The sequence below is a fragment of the Canis lupus genome, chromosome 4 (genome assembly GCF_048164855.1).
Source record: "Canis lupus baileyi chromosome 4, mCanLup2.hap1, whole genome shotgun sequence".
Taxonomy (NCBI): domain Eukaryota; kingdom Metazoa; phylum Chordata; class Mammalia; order Carnivora; family Canidae; genus Canis; species Canis lupus.
In genome coordinates, this window is record NC_132841.1 from 49,735,056 (window position 1) to 49,750,097 (window position 15,042).

Genomic DNA, 15,042 nt, shown 5'->3' on the forward strand with positions numbered 1-15,042 from the left:
CCTAGGAGGGTAGTTCTCTTTTTTTTTTTTTTTCTTTTTTTTTTTTAATTTTTATTTATTTATGATAGTCACAGAGAGAGAGAGAGAGAGAGAGAGAGGCAGAGACACAGGCAGAGGGAGAAGCAGGCTCCATGCACCGGGAGCCCGATGTGGGATTCGATCCCGGGTCTCCAGGATCGCGCCCTGGGCCGAAGGCAGGCGCCAAACCGCTGCGCCACCCAGGGATCCCAGGAGGGTAGTTCTCATTCTTTTGTGCACACTACACCACTAGTTAAAATTTTTAAGAACAAATATGTCTTGGGCACAGCTATATTTTGAATTGGAATTCCTCGGAAGTAGAGCCTTGCTACTGATTACTGCAAAAGGGTATACAGAAATACTTATGAGCAGCTAAACTTGACCAACCAGGCTCAATGCTCTCTGAATAATTTGTATTTTTATTATTGAATTAGAATAAAATATTACTACCAGATCTGTGCTTTTCACAAAGCACACTAGTCAGGAATTTTAACAGGTTAATTTCTTTATTATCCAGCCCTGTGATCTATCTGCTACCTTTTTCCCCCTCTCTGAATCCTTAAGAATTACATTAGGACAACAAAAAAAAAGCCCAGAATTTTTTCTTTCTGGTATTACATTTTTAAAAGTAAGGCCACTTATTCGAAGTGTACTCCTATCTTATAGTGAAGACAGATTTGGTTAAGTTTTATGAAGTTGACAGAAATTTGCATAATTATTTGTAAAAAATAAAGCAAGAAAAAATGATTCTTTCAAATGTCAAAATTATACAGGTCAAAAATAGATATGGTTTACTAAGTCACACAAAGACTAATACCATATGATTTCACTTATATGTGGAACTAAAAAACAAAACAAATGAATAAATAAACACAAAGCAGAAACAGATCCATAAATACAGACAGCAAATTGCTGGCTGCCAGAGGGGAGGGCATGGAGGTGGATGGGCAAAACGGGTGAAGGGGAGTGAGAAATACAGGCAGGCTTCTGGTTATGGAATTAGCACATCATGGGAGTAAAAGGCATAGCATGTGGAACAGAGTCAATGATATTGTAATAGCACTGTATGGTGACACATGTGGTGAGCACAGCATTAATGCATAGAGTTGTGGAATCACTATGTTGTACACCTGAAACGAATGTAACATTTTGTCTCAACTATACTGGAATAAAAAAAATAGATAGGATTTATTTCAATGCAATTAAACTGCCAAATTGAACTTGTATTAGTCCATTTTCCTTTAACAAATAAGACTTCTAACATTACAGACTACATGAAAAAGCATACATGTCCTTTAGATAAAATGGTATGTACTCCGTTGCTGAAGAGAGGCAGTAGGTTCCAATCTAACCAAAACTTGTTGAGTGACAGACATCCTGTTAGATAAATTGAAATGAATAATCTGCAGCAGGGATAATTCTTGGAGAAGAGTTTGTATTATTAATAAATTTCATTTCTCCCAGTGCCAAATTATGATAATATTCCAGTACTAAAGTTTCTCAAGTTAAGTGCCTTTATTTGCAAAATATGTTGAATAAAATATTGAGAAATATCTGGTTGGCTTATTTGGGAAAGAATACTTAATAATCTTCTTTAATCTTTGAGAATGTTGAGCTCCTCCATATTCTTTAAAAAAACTGATATTTCTTTCAGCAATTTACCATACGAGAATGCATCTTAAGCAGGCTCCTGAAGGCTCACTTGTTAATGTGATGCCTTACAAAAAAATTTTTTTTTCAAGTTACACCATGTCAGAGATTGAAAATTTAACTCTCCTGAAAACACTCACCTGGTCATAGAAAGCATATTTTATTCATACTCTCTGAATGTCAACATGAGACCTGGATCACACTGTGCTCACACTCCCTATAATAAGTAAATCAAACCAGTAAAGCCCTGGGGAAGGTTTTTAGAGGCATAATTTACAGAAAATATTATCTTTCTCATTAGGATGAGAGATATAGATGAATTATTGATAAATAATATATGTGTATGATAATGATAATGATAAATAATATATGATACAACTCTACCTAACATCTATATTTTTATACTGAATAACATGGACTGTAGATTAATAGAGATCAGAGTATTTTCTTTGAGACATGAATACAGGGTCTGACCTGTATCACCTTCATTAGATGTAAATACTCCAGAGATAAATATAAATTGAACGGTGAGTTCAATCATACCTCAACCTAAATTCTATGCTTTCCAGACCAAATTCATCTAACGAGTTACTAATAACTGATACTGATGAGAAAGAATCAGAAAGACACTGGCCTCTGGCAACAAAGAAAATATTAAGATAGAAAAGCAATTTTCCCCAATGTTGGCACATCACTTTCCACCTAAATATCAACCATGTTTAGATATCACCAATTCTGAAGCACTTTAGCAGACTATTTCAGTGATTCTAAGATATGCATTTAAAAATGTTCACATCTGGGGCAGCCCCGGTGGTGCAGCGGTTTGGCGCTGCCTGCAGCCTGGGGTGTGACCCTGGAGACCCGGGATCGAATCCCACATCGGGCTCCCCGCAGGGAGCCTGCTTCTCCCCTTGCCTGTGTCTCTACCTCTCTGCCTCTCTCTCTCTGTGTCTATGAATAAATAAATAAAATCTTTAAAATAAATAAATAAATAAATAAATAAATAAATAAATAAATAAATAATAAAAAATGTTCACATCTATGACTCTGGGCTATGTCTTATAATTGGTAGTTTTATATGATGTCTTATAATTGGTCCTATGATTAACCATTCTCCATGTATGGTTCTCTCCCCTTTGGGCTGTCCTTCTACTCTAGGACAAATGGAGACCATCAATGGCTAAAGTAAGCATCTGATAATCATTCTGTCCTCACTCTCTTACTCCTCTCTCCAACTGGTATGTGCAATCCCTTTGTCTTGTCTCTTCTCTCTATGGAACCTGAGCCAAGGTCCTGGTTTGCAAATTCAGATTTTTTTTTTTAAATACTTGGCAAGTATGTTTCAAGGCAAGTGAATTTTGAGAGCTTGGTTCCTGTTGGCTGCCATAGTGCGTTCTACACAGAACTTTCTTTTGCTTTTTACTTGTGTAGGAGATTATCAGGGTGTTAGCTGATTCATCCGTGCCTGAAGGGTATATCTAAAGGAGCTTTTACTTGGCAGCATATTTTCTTTCTTACTTTTGCATATATTAATGGCTCATCTTATAGTCAGTAACACACTATAAATTAGTTTAAATATGGTAGATGTTTCCACTGCAAAAGATTCTCTTTTTTAGTATGTCTGTAGAGCTATGAGGAAAACACCATTAAATTAATTTCTTTACTATAGACTTTCAGATTCTTAAATACCCTGTGACTCTGTGATATGCAGCATTATTCAAGTGTATTCAACCACAGAACTTTATTCTTTGAGACTATTTCATAAGACTAGTACTCCCAGGAATAGAATTTGGGAAAAAGCTGCTACAGAGTGATTCCTCCTAGATTATTTCTAGATGTTTTACAATCTCTGTGTCTCTGACTTTGACCTTCTTTCCATCATCCCAAGGCTCGCTTACATTTTGACATATTTTTCCTTCAAGCCACAGGAGTAGAAATATCCTCCACACATGTGCTTTAAAATACACTCTAAAATAGGTTCTAATTTAGGCAAGCAGTAATGAGCTTGACTTAATAATTTTCTACAATGAAGAATTTTTCTGTGACTTCCTTGTATGATCCTTAAAGCAAACCTCTAATTTGGAAAGGAAATATATTCCTTGTCCTTTACTTAACTGAAAATTGGTGAAAATGCATTTTGTAAACTCAATTCAATTGAGACATTAGATTAATAATATTTATGACCAAAGTGATTAGGCTCAGAAATCAACCAAAAGACAATGATTTTCAAGTTCAAATTATAATGGCATAACTTTATTTGCTCCCAATGTCAAGTTGATTAAAATTGTTCTCAGAGACCATAGGAAAGCAGTTTTGAGTAGGACTGTTTACCTTCATCTCTCCTTTATCTCTTTCACTCTACTCTGTATACTGGCCCACTTAAACAACCTCTCTCTTGAGCACTGCCAAAATTACCATAGCATACAGTCACTTACGATTTAAGAAACATAGAATCCTCATTACCTAGTCTCTGCATTCTTCATCCATCCCTTGAGGTCCAAACATGCCATCTCACAGGTTTAGTAAGACATACCGGTGATACATACCACAGGGGATATTAAAGTACTTACCTTTTCTGGAACCACGCTTTTGCCATCCCATGCATAACCTCTCTTGGTGAAATAATTGACTGTGGCAAACTCAATCAGAGCCGAGAAGACAAAGGCATAGCACACTGCAATGAACCAATCCATAGCAGTGGCATAAGCCACCTTAGGGAGGGAATTTCTGGCACTGATACTCAAAGTTGTCATGGTGAGCACAGTTGTTACTCCTGTAAAGAAAGAAATGAAGTAAGGTTCACACTATAAAATTTGATCACTGGAGGTCAGCCTACTTGTGCAAAGGGAAACCAGCAGGACCACAGATACACTGTGTTTTTTAGTTCATCCCATTTTGGTTTGGGATGGATGCGTTTGCATTTCACAGTGTGGTGGGATTGAGGGGGACCTCTTGGAGGGATAGATTGCTCTGCTATTGAGAAGCTGTGAATGTTGTGAGTTCCTTTAAATGGGCACATTGAATAGGGTATCCTGAGCAGGAAAGGAAATTATACTATCTCATTGTCCCCAACTATTTAAACAGAAAGCGTAGATCTTTACTGTCTCTGATAACACAAGAAATTGCTGGGTCCTCAGCTCTGTTTAATATTCTATCTGTATATACTAAATGTATAAACCAAGAAGCCCATAGCTTCTTGTTAATCAATAATTGATAGGTAATTGAATTATTTTAGGATAATATTTTGTTATATATTCTTCTGCTTTTATACTATCTTTTCCCCCTAATTCTGACACAGCTCCTTTTTTGAAAGAACTCCTGAAATGTGTTGCATGTCACTTGCTTGAGGCCACATGGCACAGAAATGGCAAAACAAAAATTTGAGCACAAGCTTCTCTGATTCAAATGTCCATAAGCTTTCCCTTTCTCTGTTAATGCTGCCTCATCTGGCCCTATTCTGCGAATCCATCCCCAGTGATTAAAGTTATCAATATTCAAAGCAGTTTTCAAGTCAGTTGCTTTTAGATTATTTAGATTATTAGTATATGTGTGCATTATAATAGAATATTGTAATATACCTTGTAAGCCATTTGAAAATATATTAATTAATTCACCCAATAGGCTGCATAGTATGGAAGAACTTCTAACCTCTTCCAGTGACTAGTCCCAACCTCACCATCTCCTAGCACTAATAGGTAAAAGCATTTTAAAGATGATAAATTATTGCTGTGGAAGATACCGTCATCTGATGTATCTAAAACTCTTATCTATAACTACCCTTTTTGATTAATTTTTAGAGAATCAGCAGTGTTACACAGCTGGTAGGTGGTTGATTTTTCTAAGCTGCTTTAAACCATCTAATAGTCCCTAGTTTCCCATGAATTTTTAAGGTAGATGATCTTTGTAACTATGTTAGGAAGTGATAAGATTAAGAAGAAACACAAAGACTTTTGTTAAATCATATTTTGGAAACATGGTCACAGATGTAGGGAATAGACTTAAACTTTGGCGGTGTTACAGAAAGGTCTGGGGCATTATCTGTATTATACAACCAACAAATGGTTTAAAGAAATATTGGCTGGTAAACAGCCCTTAAATTTACATATCAATATTAACTTGAGCAAAGAGCAAAGGTAATTAATGTTGGTATTTGGGGAACAGAACAACCCAGTTTCAAATCCCAGCTCTGTAATTGCTGAATGACCTTGGGAAAATTGCCTCACAATTCTGAACTTCTGTTGGTTTTTCAAAAAATTATTTCTTTGTAAATTAATTTTAATAAGTCTAACTCAGAGGGCTGAGTATTAAATAAAATGCTGTAATAAAGTGTTTAGCATTGAGCCTGATACCAAGAACAAAGTTAATGGCTATTATTATTGACAACTTCAGTCCTTGTTAATAAATCTCTGCTACGATGAATTCCTTTTTTTTTTTTTTTTTTCAAATTTTGGTTCATGTAGGCAACTGTCAGAAGTAATTTGGGAATGAGTGTTCTTAAACTAAATATATCCATAAATTAAAAGTAAGAATAGCATAAAGGGAAGAGAGAGAGAGAGTGTGTGTGTGTGTGTGATATCTTACAATTCCTGCTATAAGTACAGGGAAAAGAACAAAAATGTGTTGAGCTCATCAACTGAGTTCCAAGAACTCAACCTGACAATTTACATATTTTATTCTTCTCACTTAATCTTTTAAACAGTACTATTTTACTTTAATTGCCTTCTCAATTGAATCTTAGAAAAGTGAAGATTGAACCTAAAACTTGTATCTACCTGGCAGCAAAATTACATAATCACATTGCCTCTAAATGACAGAGCATGACCATCAAGAAGATGATGTTTGAAGACATAAGAGACTTCAGCTTTGTTGCATTCTGGATGCCTTATAATAAGCTGTTACTCTGTACAACTTTTTTTTTCTTTTTCCCTTGTGTATTTTTTCTTTAAGTATATATGACCCTCTCAGGCATCTAACGTAGCACAGAAGAATGTGCTGAGTTGAGACTAAAAACAATAGAAACATGTGCACTAAGTAAATGTTAAAAGGCCAAAGGCCTTGAGAAACTGTATTTGTGATTGTACTGAACGAAAAACATTAGAAATATATAACTTGAAACAAGGAAATATTTGCCACAATTGAGTTTACAGATATGTAGTTTATGTTCACCAAAAGGGCATGAGTTGGCTGAGATATCCGATTGTTGAAAATGTTAAGAGCAAGATTTTTAACTTATAAAACATTTCAAAATGCTTTAGATAATTTCCAAAAAGGAAAGGTAGGATTTTTTAGGGTAAGAAGAGAGGAAGAGTTAGCATTAAAAAAAAAAAAATCCTTTTCACTATAGTGCTATTATTCATTCCACAAAAATAAACATAAAACATAAAATGTGCTATTTTTTTCAATTTCCAGTGAATAAAATGTTCACACTGAATATGCATACAGAAACACGTATCTTGACAAGAGTTCAATCTTCAGTTCTAGTAAGTGTCTTCAACACTAGTAAATACTAACAAATGGTAATAAAAAAAAAGAGTTTGAAATGAACTACTTTTTTTGCTCTGCAACTGGGATCATTCTGGATCTTCATATACCTGTGTTCCTAGACTACTTGTGAGAGCAAAGATGTGGTTTCCAACCTGGAAGCACTTTGCTAAGTTCAGAAGAAAAAACTATTTTCTGGGCATTTGCAGCAAAGTCTTGCTTTTTTCCCTGAGATAACTGATTTTTCAGACCTTGGCTGTTATTAAAGAATGATACCATAGGGATCTCTGCACATGATAATCCTCAGTTTAGATTATAAACTTAAGCTTTTTATTCGGTAGTAAAGAGTCTTAAACATAGCGTGGGCCTAGTTGATATTTACATGCATCTATTTACATGCATTAAAAACAGCTTGCTATTTAAAGAAAGAGTTTTTAAAAATCACACCATAATGAAAATGAAATGGTAATTCTTTGAACCTTCTTTCTACTGGGCTAACTTCAGATTTTAACCCATGATTATTGTTTCATTCAATTTACAACATCACCAATATAACTTGTCCTCCAGACCCTTGCCTGCATGTCCTGATTGTCACTTACCAAAGACAGTCCTCGCTGGTACAGACTCTCTGTTGAGCCAGAACGAGACTTGGGAGAGAATGACTGTCATTATGCATGGCAGATATGTTTGAATAACAAAATAGCCAATCTTTCTCTTCAAGTGGAAATGAGTGGTCATAACAACATATTCTCCTAGAGGGTGAAACAGACAGTAAGGTGAGCAATTTGACCTTGAAAAGAAGTTATCTCCAGATTTTTCAAACAGCAGCAAAAACCTAGACTTAAGACATCCTTTCTCTATGTGGCATTTGGTTCCTGAAGAGAAAACATTTATCCAGGAAAGAACGGAGACATTATAAAAATACCAAAAAGGGTTCGAGGATGAGACTGAGGTGCCAGAGATCTCATGGATATTGCTGCATCCTTATCCTGGTACATCACACATTTATGAGACATAGCTGAGCATCTATTTACAGATTGGCTTTAATGACCAAGAAGGCAATGTGCAAGATCCTGATGACACATACTAATGGATTAGAACAGACCAAATCCCCAGTTTACCACAGCGGAAGACATTCAGGCTATCTAATGAAGTAGCTTTGATGTCCAAGTTAGGGGAATTCCAGTTCTCACACCACACTTCCTTTTAGCAGCTCTGTGGCCCTGGGTAAGTTATTTAATTTAGCCTGATCTTTGGAATGAGGAGAGTGGGTTAGAACCTAGGGTTTCTCAAAATTTATTTTGAGGAATACCTTCATCAGAATCACTTGGGAAGGTTCTTCAGGTCCCACCTAGATACACAAACCACTCTCTAAGAGAGGCCAAGGAAAATCCACTTCAATATAGCTTTTGAACCTGTCCCAATTCCTAGCTTGGGTTAGGAAACAGTGGACTACCTGGGCACACTTCATGATCTTTGTATACATCAAAGTCTGATTTCATTTGGAGATCCAAAGTGATAGATATACAACCCGAATTATAGGAGTTTTCTTTTTTAAATTGATGTTATATTTCCTCAATTGTAAATCGTAGAAACTTTTAGCTTTATCCATTCTCAATATATATTTAGCCATCTGTGGGTGGGCAGGAGAGAAATGTGTATTCATACTAAGAAAACATCACTTTCTTTGGTATTCACCAAACTTTTTCCTTCCCTTCATCTAAAAAATTTCCCCACACAACCTGTGATTTATATCTCAGCCCATGGCCTGGCCATCTACTTTTAGCTACATATGGATAAAACTGTCCATGATCTCTAAATATCCCAACCTTCACTTTTCTGCAAAGTAATTGTAGAGGTTCCTGGTGTAGTTCTGCTTTCAGCTTTCTTCCTCATTTTTTCTTGACTCTAACCAGGAATTTCCCTTCTCACTCCTTGCCCTATTTGTATCTAGAGGGCTGCCAAATCAACAGCTCTAAGTGACACTGATTTCAAACCTGTACTCCCAAATATCTACTAGACATCTCAGAGATACTGATTTCTCATTGACATCACCAACTAAGTATGTTCAAAAACTGACATTCATTAACCTTTCTCATAAAAAAATAATGAATAGTGTAGAGCTGTGCTGCTTTTCCACTTAAGAGTCCATCTCTAAATTCATGGTCCTCTCATCTGTCTGCTCACTCAGGCTAAAATCTTAGAATCAAACCTTGCATGTTAAGTCGGGCTTCTGAGGGAGAGAGAAAGGAATCAGTTGATCATCACAATTTTAATTTCTCCTTTGCAGTATCTCTGGCTATGCCTTATCTCATGGTCACTGCTCTTATCTCCTTTGTAGATCTATTAACTGCCTTGTTTATTTCCAGTCACTTCCTCACTCCAGTTTCCCTAAATTTCGATGTCAGAGTAATCTTTTTAAAGCATACATAAAATCTTAAAATACCTTAATGCATTCCCATTATCTGCATTAAAGTTTCAAACCTCAGCACTATTGACATTTCAGGCCAGTTAATTGTTTGTTGTGGGGGCTGTCCCACATATTGTTGGATTTTTTACTTGACCTCTATCCATCAGATGCCACTAACAAACACTCTGTCCTTCCCCAGTGTGACCACAATGTCTTCAGTGTTACCTACTGACAAGTAAACTCTGTTACCTGGATTTAAGACTCTCCATGTCATAGCTGTAATATGCATTTCAGTATCATGTCTCATGTCTCACCACACATTTTCACATCTCAGTATCTTGACCTACAAAATTCTCTACTTGAAATCTATTATTAGTGACTATTTTGTTCATCTATGAATTGGGCTCAGTCCATGGTGGAATAGGAAGAAATGTCACATAGAAGCAAGTTTATTAGCCTTGGAAACAAATGGATTTGGGTTTAAAACTTATATGTGCTATTTTCTTTCTGGATAGCCTTGGGTAATTCACTTTATAGTCTCTGATCCTCAGTTTCCTAATCTGTAAAATAGTGAGAAGTATATTGTGGGGAGAATAAAGAATAAGGGCTCTATTTAAGATCATGCTGTATAGGAGTTTTAAAATAAATTTTAGTTCCTTTCTCCATTTTCTTCTCTTTTCCCTCCATTCAGAACTGGTAAAAGTATTGGTAAAAGAAAATGCATTGACTCTTTATAAGAGGAAATCATTCACACTCCCAAGTGTGTTTTCATTGCTAATTGTTAATAATGATAACAACTGTCATTTATTGATCGCTGGTAAGTAACTTCAAATTTATTTATACCTTCTGTTTACAGTTATAATACAATCTCATACTTCTTATCTTAGCTAATTTACATGCTTTATCCGTCTCATCAAACTGAAAGCTAATTGAGAAGAGGGATAGTTCTTTGAATATAGCATGTGTTTTACATATTTTAAGTATTCAACATCTGTGTGTGGTGAAAAGGGAGGCACTGAGGTTTAAGGACACTCACACAAATTAACATCCATGAGACTCTGTCTTTGGGAGGGTATATACAATGTTTACTAATTTCTTTTCAGTTTCTATAGATACCTTGGGTGATGACTCCAAGGTCATCTGAAAGAAATAAGTGATTTAAATTTGAGAAAAATGTAGAAAGCCAATTTTCCCAGCATTATGAAAAGATACTCCTGTGGGGACATGGCCATGTTACATTTCACCCTCTCAGGAGTATGCATTATTATTTCTAACCATTCATTCAACTGTGGTTTACAAAATGTCATCAGCTCAAAGAAAAAATTCCATCTTTCATATAATGTCAGAAAGATGAGTGTCTATACATATTCCATTATCATCTTTTGTTGTTCACAATGTGACATTTGAGGAAGATTCTGCAAAGAATATGATTTTGGAGGAGCTATTATTCGACATTTTGTTTGTTATATAAACCACTTCCTCACTAACAAATTAGAGAGAGAATAAGAGGACTTCAAATCTATTGAAATCATTTTCCTAAATTAAACAAAATCTAAGAAGTTTTGGCACAAAACATTTAAGTAAGGAAAAGAAAAGACAGCAAAATCGGAATCATGTTGTAATAGATTAAAGATAAAAGAAAAAAACAACAACAACAAAATCAATCTCCTATTGAATAGAAAGAGTATCTCTAGACATCAAGTGCTCATGCACTAAGCATGTCAAATTCTTTTTCTCTAATTCAACAGTCTAGAATTGTAATTCAAATATCCTTGCATATCATGTAACCCTCAGGGAAGCTTGTAAATTAGATGTGACAATATTTCTGATACATTACCATACAAAATTAAGGAGAGAGAAAGAAAAGAAGCAGGGATATAATTGTATAAAGCAGCTTCAAGGATTTGTTTAGAACTGGCTTCCATTTACTTGAAGAGTAAATACTTTGTTTAACTTTATTTGACTTCAGTTTCCTCATTTGTTCAATTAAAATGATAGTGCTTTATTTAACTATTTCCTAGGATGCTGGGAGGATAAAATGAAATGATAGATATGAAAGTTATTTTTAAAAATTGAGTCACATGGAGATTGACAGTGTGAAGACAGAAACAATAGAAGTATATTTTCTTCAGCTCTAAAAAGCAACCATTCACTTCAACAAAGTTGTAGTGAATTAGGCCTCTGTAAACCTGTCACTTTACTTTCAAGTGTGCTTCTAGGCTTTGTGTTTTCTAAGGCTATATGTTTCCTAAGTTTCTATGCTACTTTTTAAATAGGAATAAGGAATCAAAAATTATCATTGAGGGAGGAATTGGTATTTTAATATCTGCATCAAAGAGTTATGGAATAAAAAATTAAAAATATGATTAGAGTTCTAGTCCACTTAGACTCTTTAGACCCATCCCTTCATCTGAAATATGAATAGTTTGATCAGGTGACCATAGAGATCTTTTTGCCCTACTTCCAACCCCCAGTTTTTATATTTCATGGCTACAATGATTTCTCTGAAGATCATGTGCTAAGCTTCATAAATGGGAGCCTTGAGGCTCCTTGGATGAATGTTAATCACCACTCTTGTCTCTACTCAGGGAAAATGGGTGCTTTCCTCATTCATTTTGACCCTGCAGTGTCATCCTTAAATCAACTCATCCAGAGAAGACTATCTTTAAGAAAGAGGATCTTACAATTTCTCTTGGTTATTTGTCTAAGGATAAAAGTCATTCATAAAGAAGAAACATTCTTATTCAGCAAAGCTAACCTAAATTTCCTTAGATCAAATCTGTCTATTGATTTAGGTAAATATGAAGGTTTTATAGTCATCACCATGTACTTTAAAAAGGCATTACATATTATTATATTCTTATTGTTTTCTGGCCATATTATTATTATTATGCCTGATGACTAATTTAATTATTATAATTTTTGTAGAAGTCATATTTACATGCTCTTTCATCACCATTGTAATTTTTGCTGGGCACTCCTTAAAGAATTACTTAGGAAACATAATGTGGTGTAGTAGAATGAGATAGGTGGCCATTTCTGGTGTGCAGTTCCAAACTGCCTTTCCTGATACTTCAAGCAGAAATGACTTCTTCTTTATGCCATGTGGCTCCCTTGCACTAGCTCTGTTATTATTATTAATAGTAATATCTAATATTTATTACATAATTTGTACATGTTAGACACTCTGCTAATAAGCAGGTTGCATGCATGTTTCTTATTTAAATCTCACAGTGGCTCATGAAATAAATTCTTTTATCATCCCCAAATAGTACAAGAGAAAGATGAACAGAGAGATGTCTTGCCAAAGGTCAGAGAGTTAATAAGTAGTAAAACCAGCATTTAAACCTTCACAGTATAATTCCAGAGTCCACACTTTTAAATCCATGCTATACCACATTATTGCATTTCACACATGTCTATGTAGCCTGTTACTAGTTATATGGTTGAGAACACTCGGCAGCTAGATTACCCAGGTTCAAATTCTAGCTCTGCCTCTGCCTATCTGTATGATCTAGGAAAAACAGTTAAATCTCTCTGGCTTCAATTATGTTCCACCTGTAAAATGGATATAATAACATTAATACCTATATCCTGGGATTGTTGTATTATTAGAACAATGCCAAGTGTATGTTAGCTACTTATATCAATCAACTATGAGCTTATTGAAGGCAGAAATTATGTGTCCTTCATCTATCTTTCCTAGGCCCAATTGCAATGTCAAACACAGTAAGTGAGCAAATGGTTGAGAGAATTAGTGAATAAATGAATGAATAACTTCATTCTGGATTTGCCAACTGACTGGACTCATCCTTCTATGTGCCTGTAAAGGTTTTTCTCTGCCAGGTGAGTAGGTGTATTCAAACTAAATCTCTAACTTATTGTTTTCCTCCAAATCTATGGTAGACACCAGGAAGGATACTGGGGTTCTAATGTGTTTACACTGAATTTAAAAATCCAAGCATTGGATTAAATCTCATATTCCCTCCTGCTATGTCACCGAAGTGATCTAGAGGTATTTGACTTGAAGGAGATCACTGGTAGGTAGTACATATGAATGTGTGTTTACATGTGAGTTGGCTTAGGCAAGTAGGGCAACCCCTTCTAAGAGGTGATCTGAATCGCTTCTCTCCCCACAGAGAATTTTCAGGTAGAAGTAGATGGTTTTTATCTAATCATTCTTCATGTGGTGGTCTTTCCTGCTATCAGTCCTACTGTTCTGACAGAAACAAGGAGGTAAAGTACTTGATGCTTATTTACCTTAATATTTTCAGGGTTCCACATGGATATGTGAAACATGGGATTGAAGACCTTAAAAAGATCTTTGTTTCTTCCCATAGCAATCTACCAAAGTGGATTTTTGATGAGCTAAAGTAGACCCAGAGGGAGTATAGTTCAGTGTTTTATTTTGATATTGAAAATGTACACCAACCTGAGCTCCTACATCTGAGAATTTGCTCACTATTTTCCTTACCTCCCTTTCCCCCCACCAATATTCATTTATGGGAATGATAAGAGAAAGCTCTTATTTGTACAGGTAATGCTTGCTGCTTTAGCACAGAATGAGTACTTTCAACAGATCCAACTTATGAGGTCCAGACAGTTTGATGATAGTGGGTTAGGCCACTGCCTCTCATCCCGTAGCCCCATTTATGCCTGTATATCATTTATGAATAACTAGAATTTATGTAGGCTACATCCTGATGAAACCAGAGAAGTCTCCAAGTTCATCAGACTTAGCCACTCACCTTGCAGACATGGAAACTGGTCATAAAGAGGGATGCAGTGACATGCCAAGGTCACTAGCACTAGAACTAGAGTAGAGCCACTTCTTCCTCTGAGTAACCCTTGGGATTTGTATATAGTTCTAGTATTGAATGTATGCCACTGTGCTTGTGTTACTGTCGTTCTAATGGTAATGGAGAATTTCTTGAGGGAAAGATTATTTTCAATCTTCTGGACCTAAAACAGTGATTATTTGGTTCCCAACAAGTACAGATTAACAACATGAGAGGCAACCCCTGAAGCAATCCCTCCTTGATTATCCTAGGCTGGATACGTTTATTGTTTTATTCATTAATTCACAATATTTATTTAGTGCCTCTTCTGTTTCAGCTACTATAGTAAATAATAGGGATACAGAAGACAGATATGGTCTCTGGCCTCACAAAAATGTTAATCACAGCACTTAACACCCATTTTGATAAATATAGTTCATGTGTTTGTCTTCCCTTAGACTTCAGATTCCACGACAGCAAGCTCTCTGCCTTGTCTGTCATTGACTGTACAGTGCCTACCACAATATCCAGCATATAATAGCATTTATTTTTGAAAGTGAACGCTTCTCATTTTCCTATGTTTTCCCATAAAACTTGTGAGGTAGAAAATTTTTCAGATTTTCCATGTTCTGGGATATCTTTAAGACTATAGCAATAACTACTACATGCCATTTTGCATGCTTACTATATGTAATATTCTACTTA

At 35.5% G+C, this 15,042-nt stretch overlaps 1 protein-coding gene across 1 annotated transcript in view; it reads right to left on the minus strand.

Moving 5' to 3' along the window:
* The window catches only part of GABRA1 (gamma-aminobutyric acid type A receptor subunit alpha1), a 58,680-nt gene that overhangs the window by 4,266 nt on the left and 39,372 nt on the right, over positions 1 to 15,042 (minus strand). Inside the window, exons 8-9 of the mRNA XM_072824257.1 lie at positions 7,749 to 7,901; positions 4,239 to 4,441 (exon numbers count right to left, since the gene is read on the minus strand). Of these exons, the coding sequence (XP_072680358.1) occupies positions 4,239 to 4,441; positions 7,749 to 7,901 (356 nt within the window). The remainder of the gene's footprint in view (positions 1 to 4,238; positions 4,442 to 7,748; positions 7,902 to 15,042) is intronic.